General features: G+C 37.5%; 1 protein-coding gene across 1 annotated transcript; it reads left to right on the top strand.

Annotated features, from left to right (window-relative positions):
* Nucleotides 1-1,122: 1,122 nt before the first annotated feature.
* c6orf118 (chromosome 6 open reading frame 118) lies at nt 1,123-14,055 on the top strand (the record flags this gene model as incomplete). The annotated part of the gene is given in 9 exon segments (NM_001078946.1): nt 1,123-1,858; nt 3,287-3,409; nt 4,050-4,109; nt 4,910-5,034; nt 6,290-6,348; nt 7,827-8,020; nt 9,126-9,179; nt 12,047-12,108; nt 13,908-14,055. Coding segments are annotated over 9 exon segments (1,386 nt in total). The 3' UTR covers nt 13,969-14,055.
* Nucleotides 14,056-15,752: the final 1,697 nt, after the last annotated feature.

The raw sequence follows: 15,752 nt of genomic DNA, 5'->3' as shown, positions 1-15,752 counted from the left end.
TTTAGGAGGTAAAATGCTTTCAAAATATCTTTCTTTCTGCATCATTTCACATTTTGAGGGAGGATGAATATTATAACTGAATATGAACTTTATATAAAATGTCTCCTTTAAGAGTGAACAACCCCTTTAATTCACATGCAGTCGGCAACTTATTGAGGTTAAAACCCCACTTGTACTGTATGGCTTCATTGTTAGATTTCTGTGGAGTTAAGTTGTGTGAATCACAGAGTCTTTGAAATGATAATTATTTTAATTATTGTACATTAAAATTGCTAAGTATTCTGCCCTTCCCACTTGTTAATATCATAAATGGGATTTCTGTTACATTTAGGTACACACAACCACAGTCCTCTCTAGGAGAAACACTGTGATGAAATTAACCATAATGACATTTGCTTCCCAAACATCTGAATGGATACAGGCTGTCTATAGCAGACACTTCTGTCAACAGGAAGGGATCACATATTAATGATTTAGACAACATTTGTGTTTTACACCTGACTTCCATAAGTGTCTCTCAAACACTTTTTGATGACACTTGATATGTCTAAAAGAACTGTTTCAACCTAAAATACCATTAGCCTTAAGGCTTGTCCAAATAAGGCTGGATCCACTACCAAAAATGCAATACTAGTTTGATAGAAAGGGAAATATATAGCTGGGTGGTGGATTCCATCTGCTTTGTCTCCTAATGCTGATCCCAGAATTGTTTATGCCTTAAAAAATCCAATTGTATAATGAAGTCAAAAGATCCGCGAAACGGCAAAAAATTTGCAAAACAGCGAAAATGTCATGCGGCAAAAAACATTTTTTTGCGACTATTCTTTTGTCGCCTGCGGCTATTCTTTTGACGCCCACGACTATTCTTTTGTTGCACGGCTATTCTTTTTTGACGCCGGTGACAATATTTGGACGTGCAGCGAATTTTTCCGCGGTGAACTTTTTCATCTGTTTCGTGAAACAATCCGCCAATGGCGGAACGCGGAAATTCGCCACGAATCCATGCCTGGCGAAACATTTCGCCCATCGCTAGTCAATACCTACTTATTTACTACTTATTTTTAAGCACTTGAATATTTGTAAATTGGGATGTTTAGTAAATACTATTTTTTTTTCACATAGGATCGACAGAAAGAAAGCTGAAGTTTCAGAGCATAGATAAATGTAAAATATATCTACAGTATATAACAGCACTACTACTTAAACTGTGATGAAACCCAAGCAGCAAGAAAACATCTCCCTACCCAAACTCTTGGATGCAGTAGAAAAGGCGAATAAGAATGAAACATATGATTATACATCTGGTCATCTGAATCACAACCATCTCTTTCAGCCACAAAAAACAGAGAGGACATTTTGGAGAAGTGTTAAAGAACTAAAACAATCCTTGCCTGGTCAGAAGCAGTTTTCACCCAATGAATTCGATATTAATGTAAAGAAAGTTAAGGATAAACTTGCAACTATTTCAATGGAGACCAGTTTGTTATCAAATAGTGCTAAGACCAAATCCTCAAATGTTTCTGCAGGTCCTTATACCCCAATAAATACACCTTTCATGTGTTCCAAATCTGAGGTCAATGGCCAGGAAAACCATGAAAGCAAAGGCCATAAAAACGAATTTCTCATTAAAGAGCCAGACTTTCCTGAACTAAAAATATGGAACTTTGGTGCAAAAGAAACATCACAAAAATATGACAAGGATTACCATGTTCAGCCTTCTTACCTGGCTGAACTCACGAGAACTGATCAGTTCAACGTGTTGCTGCAGTTTAACAAATATGTTATTGGGAAAGATGATATGACAAAAGATTTCTTTAAGAACGTTTTAGTTGAACACTTTGAAAGGAAACTTAAAAAGGTATGGGAAAACATCACAATAATTTCATATGTTAAAGCATTGCCAGAGAGCTGACTATTTTACTTGTAAGAACTACATCTTGTATAAACATAAATGTCACACAATACCCTTGTTTGCATTGCCCTCCTGACTTGGGCTTCAAGTTCCCCATGGCATTTTCGAGCCATCCTGATATATATTTGGCCAAGGGCTGAGCAGATATTGGTCAGTTAGGCTGTATTTTCGCCACATACAAAGCTGCCGACTTAGTCAGATGTAGCTGAACTGGCAGACAATATTAGCCTGTGTGTAACTGAATTATTAAGTTCTGGGATTTATTTATTAAGACTGGGTACATATGCACCTGGGCAGTAACCCATGGTAACCAATGAGATGTAAATTGTTATTGCTCGATTTACAGCAGGCTTGAGAAAGCTAATAACCATTTGGTTTAGTTATTGCCCATGTGCAATTTTGACCAGTGTTGATACAGTATCTAGTAGAATTAAGACTAAAACAACTGGACTTCTCTGAGTTTTTTTCCTTGAAAACGTTTCACCACTCATCCGAGTGGCTTCTTCAGTTTAAATGACTGGTAGGGAATTCCCCGGCATTTAAACCCTTGAGGGTAGTACAGTCACAGGCATCCAATCATAATGGTTCCATTGAACTTATTCAGTTAAGTGTTGGCTGAAACTGACAGGTGTAAGAAGGTATGATCCAGTCACAATGGTACCAAGATTCTCATTGATGCAGGTGTTAATCCTTCAAAGTACATGTGTGGAAGTGTGAACTATTGTGAACCACCGTTCAGTGATGGTTTATCCAGGCTGGCACACCTCTTTCAAACCAACTTCACAGAGACCTAACCTGAAGAGTAAATAATCCTTTCTAGAAGAGTAGATACTATTATAGTAGCAACAGGAGGACCTAATTCAAGTTAATACCCATACTCTGAATGAGATGTTTCTTTCATTGGAATACACTTTGTGACTGGACAAGTTGTAGTGCAGTTATGGGGAGACACTAGAGTAATTTTCCTTTAGGGTTGCTACCCATGCCAAAAATTTAGCAAATAATTGTTAATGGTCTGTTAGATCTTGCTTCGGGTGACACATTCTCACAAGTGCTGCAGTCTTCCAACTTTGTTATATGCTATACAAGTATTAAATAACTCCAAACAGGCATGAATATAAGGGAATACCTAAAGAAAACCTAAACTGCCTTTATGTGTAAATGGCTCTGTAGGGCCTTGGACAATCTTATATCAACAGAGTATGCACATAAAATAACAATTGTAACAATCTGTCTTGGTTGTTATCTCTGGTCCTTGACCTTTATTTATTGTTTTAATAAATATCAATATGAATATCTAGTTATGACTTTATTCTGAGATTTATGTTATTTCCTTATACCTCTACAACTAAAGTCATGTTTCATTTCTTGCAGAAGCTATTGAAGATAGGGCATGTTACGCCTCCACATCTTGCTCGATTAAATGTCTTTAGTGAAATTTTTGAAGATATCTGCAAGAACTCGTCTATTTTTGGAAATATTTTGAGGCAAATTAAGGTATTTTGCCTTTGTTAATGGGATTTATTAGTCTTTCCCATGTCAAAGGCCACTGTCGTGAATCTGTATGACAGACCTGAAATGCTATCATGTATTCATTTCATTGTACATTTTACCTTAAAATGTTTATTATAATGTGTTTTAATTAATGTAATCTATTTTTAAATTTATAAACTGAAATGTCATTCTGCCCTCTGTACAATATATTATACATATTAAGTGCTTTATGTACATACAACAACCTTATCTCCCTCGAGACAATAAAAAGGCTACCCATACTCACTTTTAAATATTGTAAGCTTCTTTCTTGCCTTAAGGTCCCCATACATGGGCCGATTCTAGCTGCCGATACCGGTCCCTTAGACCGATTCGGCAGCTAATCGGCCCGTGTATGGGCACTACTGACGGGACTGCCCAACCGATATCTGGCCTGAAATCGGCCAGATCTCGATCGGGCAGGTTTAAAAATCTAGTCGGATCGGGGACCGCATTGGCTCGTTGATGTGGTCCCCAAACTGACTTTTCACCATCATGAATACAAAAAGTTTCTGAGAATAGACCAGACTGTAACATAGTATAGCTTTCAAATTTAAAATGTCTTATTCTTATAATATCTAATATGTATTTTTATTTTATATAGATTGCATATGAACTAAATATTGAGAACCTTTTGGATGTTCAGTCTGCAACTCAGTCTGAGGTAAATACAGTAGTTTAAATAGTCCTAAAGACAGAAGACTTGATTGTAAATGTGAGTTTCTAGCCACAGGTGGTCTGAAATATGACTGTGCAAGAATAGCAGGCAGCACAGATATGGCCAAGAATCTTAAGACAAGTTTTGATTTATTAGTAATGCACTATAATAAAGGGACTTGATGCCCATGACTGTGCGCAGGCTACACAATTTTAGGCGACGAGGAGGGAGGGGAAATGAGAGGAGTACAAGAAAGTGCAGAACAGAAAGTCAAAGTAATCGCCTGCCCCACCTCAGTGCATAACAGCTGAGATTTTCAAATACCTTTATAACAGGTATGGATGTTTTAACTTAAAAAAAAATGGGTTGTGTTTTTTGAATTTGAAAATGACTTTTTGTATACAGTTTTTTATGTACGGATGGCAGATCACCTTTAATGTCTGTTGAACCCTATTTCTACACCCAGCAGTGTTTATACACTGGCAGTACTACCCACCCAATGTAGCTCTTAGTACTACGACCATAACTGAAGTCCACTGAGTAAAATCTGCTTTGAGCTGTATTTGGTTCTCAGTTTAATTCCCATGCAATAGTTGCTTGTGCAACATCTCTAATATCTGTCTCAGACTAAAAGTTCATCACATATTCCCTGCAAATATTTGTTGGATCTTTAATAATTTATTAGATGACACATCCTAGAGCCCAGTGTTAAACTGTGCACAATAATTTCAATTGTTGCTTCAAAACATTTATTGATTTGTTAATACAGAGTCTTACTATATTGAATTCATTTTGTAAATATGCAGATTTTGATGGCTGAAATAAGTGGCATGAAAAAAAGAGCAGTTCAGACACAGGACATAGAAGATGCTTTGCAAACTGTAAGAAGGCTGGAGCAGGAAGCTCACATTGCCCTAGAAAGAAATGAACAGTGAGTTGGTTATTTTTTTCTTTAAGTTTCTTACACAGACAGCATTTGTTATTGCATAGCCAGCACAAGATTTGCTTTCATAAATATGTAAGATTATCACCTTACTTATTGTACAAGGTATTGGATTAACAAGGCATTCTATAACAATATAAAGGCACAAGGATGCAGGATAAAGTTTTGAAGCAGAGAGGTACATTATCCATTATAAAACATATGAATTTCTTGGGTATGAGGAAGGTGTAGGTATAAGGTGCTGGAGGGATTCTCTGTTAATATGGTAAAAAGAACAGATGTGGGGTTACAAAATTAGAACCGCTGCAGTAAAATATATGTTAGTACATTGCTGATCAGTTTGGTTGCAGTAAAACATCTGTCTACTCTGCTTGTAACCCTCAGCTAAAAGGAGAAACAATGGGGGGGGTGCCCTTGTCCTGCATCTCTTTCCCAAATCCACAACATCCCAACTTTGAAGTGGACTTATGGTGTATTCCAAACACTGGTACACCTGTATATCCACACTAATCCCCCACACCAGTAACAAAACTGCCATCTCTGAAGTAGTGCATAATCTGTTTATAGGCAGCCAATAGTTTGAGCTGCCTTTCACATACATTTTTTTTATATTTTTGCATAAGGGTTACTTTCATGGATGGCCATATTGTGTTCTTCAGCAGATAAGGAAAATATAGACATTTCTTGATAACTGTAAAATTGTGCTTATTGATAAAGCTATTTAAATCACAAAGTTTCTGAAAAGTCTACTGTAGGATAAACATTAGTCTCAGCACTTTTGGAAGATCCACATTAGCAGACTTCTAAAGAAACAGGCAAGGCATTGTGGGGAATGGGAGTCTTGGGTAGACTCAGAACCACATGTGCTGAAATGACTACAATAATATTAATAAATAATTTTTAATTCATTGAATTATTTTAGGTATGATGCAAAGTTGCATAGAATAGCTTTGTCTTTCATTGTGGGGGTTCTAGTCCTTTCTGTAAGTCTATGGTGTGAACAACTGTTCAAAGATAATATTGTGAGATCCACTAACATTTTCATAGGCAGATTATATTTTGAATTATTCAGATTTTTGAATTTTACAGAACCTACATATTAAGGATTTTTGATTAACAATATATTCTGAGCAAAGGACAGCTTTCTTGATAAACCTCAGTTTTTTCAATTGTTTTAATTTACTTCATAATACATAATTGCACATAATTGGCAAATAAATGTACATTAAAACCTTTTCTGCAGGTTAAGAAATAATTTGAAGGCAGAATTGACCAGGAGTTCAATTCAGGACACAGCTAAAGGTATAATAAAACTGTAATGTAGCTATTATTTTAAATAGTATTAATTTTAAAATTTTTAAATGTTTAGCAATAGTGATAAGCAATTTTTTTCTCTAGGCATGGATTCGCTATGAAATTCCACATTTCACTGTTGGTAAATTTTTCGTGAACTGGTGGAAAAAATTTGGTGCATCAAAAATTTGCTGAGTGAGGAATATGTTGCAGTCACTTAAAAAAAAGTTGTGCGGTAGCCACATCTAATACACTTCTCTTTTATTTTTGTGGGTATTGTTCATCAACTCTTTACTTTGGAGTTCTAGTAGGTATCTGAGTGATGGAGTTTAGGTTATCCTAGCAACATTAATTAAACCCAGTAGGGTTTTTTTGCCTCTAGTAAGGATTCATGATATCTTCATTTGGCTGAAGTACAAGGTACTGTTTTATTATTACAGAGTAAAAAGTGGAGGATCATAGGAGTATAATTATGACATTTCGGAAGAGAGAAAGACACATTGTCCAAATACAACAGAGTGAATAAAAGAATGCAAAATGAAAAGGCGAGAATCTGAATGTAGTGCTAAACAGTAGAATCTGCATATACAGAAGTGCAGAAGATAAATAGAGGACACTCTCTGAGTTCTGACACAGTTTTAATATTTGGCACGGCTTTATGGTGGTGTGCAAAATAATTCTTGGTATGTTCCCAATTTATGGAATACAGTCCAATGTATCAGATTGCCCGTGCAGGCAAAACCATCTGTGTGCAAGTTATATCAGAGCAGAATTTCTCATTTTGTCCTCTTTCCATTTTGGATTACTATAAATACTATTAATGCGTAAAGCCCGACAACGTTTCAGATTGTACAATAGCAAAGCTCACCACCGCATCCTGACCTCTCATACAGGGAATGTCCGCTGCACACTATAAGGGATCTGCACCCTTTATACAAACCACAAAGAGCAGTAAATGCTGACACAACAGAACGGATGTGAGTGGACATAACCCCAGTATATTTAATCCAGTGTAATTTTACATTTCTCAATGCAGCCAAATCCTCATGTTAATGTCACCAAAATTGGTTGCTTTATTAGTGACATCATTCTTAGCTGACTCACTTTTTCATTCACGCATATAACTTAAGCCTTTAGCAACTTGACCACCCACCAAGCCCCCCTGCTCACATATTTACTAACTACTGGTATTCATCTCTTACATTATAATCATCAGGAACGCTATAGCCACACTGGTTACAATCACCGTACATCTCACTTCCTCTCCCTAAAATGTAAGCTTTTGTAAACAGGACCCTCCCCTTCTGGCTTTTAACAATATCCAATTGTGACTGTGAATCATTTTTTGAGAAATGTTTGTCTGTTACCCATTTGGTCTTATATTTGTATCCATTTACTCTGTAAAGCACAGCGTTAAATGATGTAGCTATATAAATAGTAATGTTAATAATAATTAAAACCAATATTATATGTATGCCTTTTTACAGAAATTCTACATACACAAGTGAAGGAATCAAATACGAAGCCAAATGTCCCTAGTATTAGTGACACATTTGAATCAAAGAGATGTGAAGTACTGGCAATCAGTGCTGAAATACAAGGCCTGGAGCAAGAAATGAAAAAGAATATGACCCATGCAGTTAACACTGAGCTACTACAGCGCCACATTAAGGATATACAGGTGTGTCTCTATTGTGAAATTAAGTACCATTGAATGAGAAAAAGCATGTGGCTTTAAGAATTGCTGATTACAACAGATACCACTCAGAAACATACTATATGGGCAAAGATATGTGCACACTTGACAAAAGAGTTTCTTTTTTTAAAGCCTTTCTGCCACTTTGCAAACATGTCAAACATGCTTCAATAACTTTGACTTCCTTAATTCCATAACAATAACATCCTACTCACTGATATAGTAGCTTCTAACAACTGAATGGGGTCACTGATTACATTGTTGACCAAATCAGCTTTCAGTGAGTGCAAAGCCTGGGAACAAGTAGGCACATGACCAGTGGGACACCAAAGGAGTTGCATCTAAAAGGCATTGGGCAGCACTGAAGATCTTTGAGGGTACATTGCATGATGGGCATTGCCACAAAATAGGAAGCACAGACCTGTTAACAATAACATTGTATAATGTTGTGGCATCTATGTCCGCAGTGATGGTGTATCTTTGATATCCAGTTTCAATAATTATTAGGAAGGTCCAAAATGTGCATGATACTGTCCTCAAAGGAGTGTTCCTTTTTCTTTAGGTGTAGAGAATCTGATAAGCCTTGTCCTGAGGAGTTAGCCCTACTATACTAGGCCATACAATTTCTAAGATGTTTTCTAGTCTCCCTGATGTATACTCTGTGCACTCTGTACCAGATTTCTTTTTTTTTTGTGCTTAAGTGTTGGTTCTGTCCTAATATACTGCTTGCTTTGAAAAATACAGGAATGTAATGATGGTTGAAAATTCTGATATTCCAGCCACATATGTGATTGCCTTGTTTTGTGCGCTCTGTGTTTTCTCTGCCTCACTGTGTGTTGGTCTGTTCCTGCTTGACCTTTATGCTATTTGACTAATTAAAGAAGCCTCTCAGATAAGTGGTGACATTTTTTAATTACTTCTTAGCAGGTCTAGTTGCTTTAGACTTATAACATTTAGAAATACTGTATATAAGACTTGAATTCAAGTTTTCATAGGTCTAGATCAATTACTCTCCACAAATAAAGGGTCCATTGTAACATTTCTTGCAAAAAATGGTAAAAGGCTGCTAAGATGTGAATTTTTGTTATAGGCAGAAGCTGTCAAAATTAAATCATCAAATGAATTTTTACAAAGTGCAAGCAAGGTATTGTATAGTGGTTAATTCACTCCTTTATGTTATTAAACATTTTCTAAATTGTTCCATTATTTTGCATTATCTTTGTCTTTCTCTTCAATCTGGATGACTATTATTACCACTCAGTGGACTCTCCCCCTTTCCCTCATTTCACACTGATGCACTGTGGGTGGGTTAGACCATGTTAGGGCAAACTCTCTCTTTTCCTGCCCACTAGTTTCTCTTCATTGTGTTTAGCTGTGTTGTTTCCCTCCTCTTCCTATTCATCACCCTATCATTGATTCCTAATGTTCAGCAGCAACATTTAATGAGTAGCAACATTTAAGGGCACGGGTACACGGGGAGATTAGTCGTGCCGCGCCTCAAGGCAACTTCGGCAAATCATTGCGCCCGCGTATGCCATCCCACCAGCGATTTACTTTTTAGCCGGAGGGATGGCATTGCTGGGAGCGGGACTAATCTCCCCGTGTACCCCTGCCATAATAGTGAGCCATAGAAAAAATTAGATGAAATCTAAAATTGACATTTCCATCTGGCCTTCCCAAATATTCTGTGAAAGTATTCCTGGTTCAGTTTGCAAGCTTTAGCCTTGTTTAATCTTATGCCTTTAAAAATGGGTGTTGGTCTGGGCAATTTCTCTACTTTAAAAGCTGCAAGCAGGGGGAGAATTAATCCTGTAAAACCAATGCTTTGGTCTTGGCCATTCTCACCTTTTAAAAGAGAAAGAAATTTGGAAGGATTTGGAAGAACAAAGACTGATGGAAGAGGTCTGCTATCTTGCAGCCACCCCGGGCTGGTGCACCTGGAGCACCAGCCCGGGGTATAAGGTAAGTGATTACAATCAATGGGGGTGCCCAACATTTTGGCACCCCCCAGTGATTTTACCTTTCCTTCTCCTTTAAAAGCTAATGAGGGGGGTGGAGGACTGTGACTGGGACCAATGCCCAGGTCAGGAGACAATTTTCCCAAGAAATGCTATCATGCAGGGAAGTGCCAGCCTATAAAATATAGTTAGGACTGGATAAAGAAGGATGAAAAGATGTTCTGCTGGGGTAGGAACATAATGCCATGCTGAGGAGGATGTGGTATGGTGACTTGGCAATTTTATAATAATAATCTTAATTCAACATTTTGGTTCATACATGAGCCACCTTTTTCCCGAAAAAGGCTCATATACAGTGGAGGAAATAATTATTTGACCCCTCACTGATTTTGTAAGTTTGTCCAATGACAAAGAAATGAAAAGTCTCAGAACAGTATCATTTCAATGGTAGGTTTATTTTAACAGTGGCAGATAGCACATCAAAAGGAAAATCGAAAAAATAACTTTAAATAAAAGATAGCAACTGATTTGCATTTCATTGAGTGAAATAAGTTTTTGAACCCCTACCAACCATTAAGAGTTCTGGCTCCCACAGAGTGGTTAGACACTTCTACTCAATTAGTCAACCTCATTAAGGACACCTGTCTTAACTAGTCACCTGTATAAAAGACACCTGTCCACAGAATCAATCAATCAAGCAGACTCCAAACTCTCCAACATGGGAAAGACCAAAGAGCTGTCCAAGGATGTCAGAGACAAAATTGTAGACCTGCACAAGGCTGGAATGGGCTACAAAACCATTAGCAAGAAGCTGGGAGAGAAGGTGACAACTGTTGGTGCGATTGTTCGAAAATGGAAGGAGCACAAAATGACCATCAATCGACCTCGCTCTGGGGCTCCACGCAAGATCTCACCTCGTGGGGTGTCAATGATTCTGAGAAAGGTGAAAAAGCATCCTAGAACTACACGGGAGGAGTTAGTTAATGACCTCAAATTAGCAGGGACCACAGTCACCAAGAAAACCATTGGAAACACATTACACCGCAATGGATTAAAATCCTGCAGGGCTCGCAAGGTCCCCCTGCTCAAGAAGGCACATGTGCAGGCCCGTCTGAAGTTTGCCAATGAACACCTGAATGATTCTGTGAGTGACTGGGAGAAGGTGCTGTGGTCTGATGAGACCAAAATAGAGCTCTTTGGCATTAACTCAACTCGCTGTGTTTGGAGGAAGAAAAATGCTGCCTATGACCCCCAAAACACCGTCCCCACCGTCAAGCATGGGGGTGGAAACATTTTGCTTTTGGGTGTTTTTCTGCTAAGGGCACAGGACAACTTATTCGCATTAACGGGAAAATGGACGGAGCCATGTATCGTGAAATCCTGAACGACAAACTCCTTCTCTCTGCCAGGAAACTGAAAATGGGTCGTGGATGGGTGTTCCAGCACGACTATGACCCAAAACATACAGCAAAGGCAACAAAGGAGTGGCTCAAGAAGAAGCACATTAAGGTCATGGAGTGGCCTAGTCAGTCTCTGGACCTTAATCCAATAGAAAACCTATGGAGGGAGCTCAAGCTCAGAGTTGCACAGAGACAGCCTCAAAACCTTAGGGATTTAGAGATGATCTGCAAAGAGGAGTGGACCAACATTCCTCCTAAAATGTGCGCAAACTTGGTCATCAATTACAAGAAACGTTTGACCTCTGTGCTTGCAAACAAGGGTTTTTCCACTAAGTATTAAGTCTTTTTTTGTTAGAGGGTTCAAAAACTTATTTCTCTCAATGAAATGCAAATCAGTTGCTATCTTTTATTTAAAGTTATTTTTTCGATTTTCCTTTTGATGTGCTATCTGCCACTGTTAAAATAAACCTACCATTGAAATGATACTGTTCTGAGACTTTTCATTTCTTTGTCATTGGACAAACTTACAAAATCAGTGAGGGGTCAAATAATTATTTCCTCCACTGTATGAGCTGAAACATTGAATAAGATAACAGGACCCATACCTGATTATATTTAAATGTAATGCTAAATATTTTCCTATATTCTTCTAGGGTCTTGGTTCTGAAATGAAAAGGCTCCTGGCTAAACAGAAGCTAACTGTAAGAAATCAAGGGTAAGTTTACATCAGAATCGAAGAATATCACACTGCTAAACATTTTTTTAAGCTGATAGATTAGTAAAATAATTCATTTCCAAAATGTGTTTCTTAGAATAATGAGGACCAAGTAAGTTTTTGTCAGCCGTATAAAGTTTGAACAGTTGTTTGATTTATATTTAGCTCCAGCCCAGTGTGTGGCAGAATCAAAGTACAAAGGCCTGCATGTAGAAAGTACAGTATGTCAAAGGCCACTTGTACCGAGCCTTTCCAGTAATAACACAACTTTTACTTACTTTGTGTCACTTTTTATATCTGGGACAACTGAATTCAGGTAACAGAAAGTAGTCCAATGATATTAAATGTGAGCGAACTGTAATATTTATATACAAACTGTATATTCACCTCTGGTGTCTGCAAGTATTAATTTATGAGAGATATCAGATATCATATTATTGAATGGGGTTAGGGTCCTGCTTTGCATCTCTCACTTACAGTACAGTATATGACTCACACAGTCTATTGAAACCTTATAGCATATCTTTGAATTGAGACTTGAGGTAGAGTCTGCAAATAAATTAAACCCTTGAATTTTAGACATAAATGATCCCAGAATGCACATCTAATACTTTACACTTCACTAACTGGGGACAGGGTTGGAGAAACTGTGCATACCTTTGTGTTGACTGGGGGTCAGGTGATGCAAAGGTTTGGTGCAAATGGGGAAAATGCGCATAATGCTTAGGGGTGGAAGGGATACAGATTATGAACATAAGTGAGGGGGTGAACAGTAAACAAAGAGAATGCATTACTAGGTGTTAGTGAGGGGCAGAAGATGCACTTTTTCTGTAGCAGGATAGCCTGTTGTGTGGTTCAGCAGGTGATCACTAGGTGATCTGCTTTGAGGAAATGGTAAGTAATTAGGAATACAAAATAATAAGTGACAGGGGAAAGTGGAGGAATGTTACGTGGATTGGATTAAGGAGTAAATGGATCGAACCAATGTTTAAGGCACTGGATAAAGAAGGGTGAAAAGATGTACTGCTGGGGTAGGAACATAATGCCATGCTGAGGAGGGAAAGCATATCATATGTGAAGTGGAGGAGTTAAAGGGGATACAATGCAATTTAAGGAGTAGGGAGCTTGTTTGGTGTGTTGAATGGGTTTGTAGTGGGAGTCAGGGGGTGTCACAGAAGATGTACTGCAAATAATAGGCAGATTGCTTTTGTAGTGGCTAGGGATAACCTAGTTCTTGGTAGGGTGGATGGGATTAGAGTCCAATCCTTTGTGAAAATAATAATTGTTGCTGGGGACAGGAAGCATTTTTATAGGAGATAATTTGTTGTTGTTGGATCTAAATGAACATGGGGGGAAAGTAGAAAGGGTCATTACACTTGTTACATGAACCACTGACGTGTAAGAGTGGCCCAAGATTTAGTCATCAATACTTTTGGGGAAAATATATGTTTGAGCAATAAAATTATTGCCAACACAATGCAAGACAAATCAGACTAATTCAGTAAAATAAAGAGTGAACAAGCATAGCACTTAATAGGCAATATGGCTGCCTATGGCCTCCACTTGCGCATTGCCAGGGGACAGAAAATGAAGATATTACACAACTGTCGATTATGTAATTTATGAGTGATCAAAACATTGTATTAATGTGGTGATTTTTTTTACCTCAACCAAAATGTTAACAAATATATGTAATGGTGTATTTTGTACATCATTTTGTTTATCTAAAAACTGCACACTAAGCATGTTAATAGTGAGATACAAACAAATAACTAAAAAAAATGCTTCTCTGTTTTTAGGGAAATAAAGAATTTGATAGAATGCTACTTTTCTTCTGAGGATCAGTCCACTGCCGACTAATGTATTTTGTAAATCCTTAAGTAATTGTATGTTTGTAAATGTGTTTTAAAATAAATAACAATAGTTGTTCCTATGTGATTTCATGAAGCTTTCTTTTGAAAATGTCTGTTTTTTTGCAAACATTAATCTAGCATTGAGAGAAATTGTCCCATACACCAAGTGAACATAGTAATGATACATAAATTTCCACAATGAAGGGACCATATACCATAGCACAGCTGTGAATCTAATTGGTGCAATGAATGTGGGGGGCAAGTGACTAAGTTTCTCAGTTTCCCTAAGCAAAATGTAGTTTTCCTAAAGCCACTACTTAAAAATGTGATTAAAATAAACAGCTTAAGTGTAACTGACCACTTGCTCAATTGATCCTAGGCCCTCACCATTACTAAAACTGTGTGCCCTCGCCCCTGCCCTTACTCCACCTCTTACTCATATATTCAATTCACCTCTAGGTTCAGGTACTTTCCCCTCTTTATTTAAGTAGGCCTGTTTCAAGTCCATTCATAAAAAGGTTACACAAGACCCAGTCTGTCTGTCTATCTCCCAGTCTCATTCTTACCCCTAGCCTCTAAACTCCTGGAACTCTCTTATATCATAATCTTTGTTCTAGTCTATACCCATAATCTGCTGGCCCCTGCAGTCTGGTTTGACCTGCACACTCCATGGAGACAGCCTTATGTAGAGTTGCAAACAATCTTCAGACTGCTAAGGCCAAAGGACACTAATATATTTTCATTCTCCTGGACTTATCCACTGCTTTTGGACTTATCCATTGCTTACAGTAGATCATTCCATTCTGATGCAAATTTTCTTTTCTCTTGGCATCTGTGATTGAGCTGCTTCCTGATTTTCATCCTGCCTTTCTAAACGCACCTTTTCTGTTGCTTTGCTAACAAGTATTTTTCACTGGTTCAGCTTTATTTGGGGGCACCTCAATGCTCTGTACTTAGTCCTCTGTTCTCCTTATACACTTTTTCTTTAGTAGACCTTATGTATTCATCTGGTCTTAAATATTACATATTTCTCGATGACATCCAAATATATCTAGACACCCCTTTCTAAACATCTGACACTCAGACCCAGATCTCTAACTGCCTTCTTGCCATTTCCTCCTGGATGAACCAATGCCACCTCAAACTGAAACTAGTTATAACAGAGTTCATTGTCTTGCCAACCAAACCAGGCCCTTCACCTTCTTTTACCATCACTATTGATAGCATGACCATTAATCCTGTTAATTCGGGATGCTGCCTGGGGGTTATCTTGGACCAGTCCTTTTCCTTGTATAACCATATTAATGCTACTATCAAAACCTGCTACTTCCTAATTAATATTCCCAAGATACACCCATTTCTTTCACAATTAACAGCTAAAATGTTAATCTATGCCCTTATCCTATCTTATCCTATTCAGTCACATGACTGCGGCACCCTGGGAAATAAAGAAATGGCTAGCTCAATGTGAAATATCAAAATTAAAATATAAAAAAATCTGTTTGCACTTTAAAAAATTGTGCCTTTTCTGTAGGCTCTCATTTTGTTACTCATGTTATATGATCATTCTAAATTCATGAAATATTTATTATAAAAAAATACATGTATAAGTGAGTCTTCCCAAATATACTAACCTCTGTTATTTCTGGAATGTCATTTTTTTATCCCTTCTAGTGCACTTTAGTAAAACAAAATGCACCTGCAACTTACAAAAACTAATGTTTCCCTCTATAGACAGTATTTTCTGAAAATGGCCACTAGATGTCACTAAAGTTTCAGTAATGATAGTTA

This window comes from Xenopus tropicalis, chromosome 5 (genome assembly GCF_000004195.4).
Source record: "Xenopus tropicalis strain Nigerian chromosome 5, UCB_Xtro_10.0, whole genome shotgun sequence".
Lineage (NCBI taxonomy): Eukaryota > Metazoa > Chordata > Amphibia > Anura > Pipidae > Xenopus > Xenopus tropicalis.
Note: the sequence above shows the minus strand (reverse complement) of the source record. Positions and strands in the feature narration are given on the sequence as shown.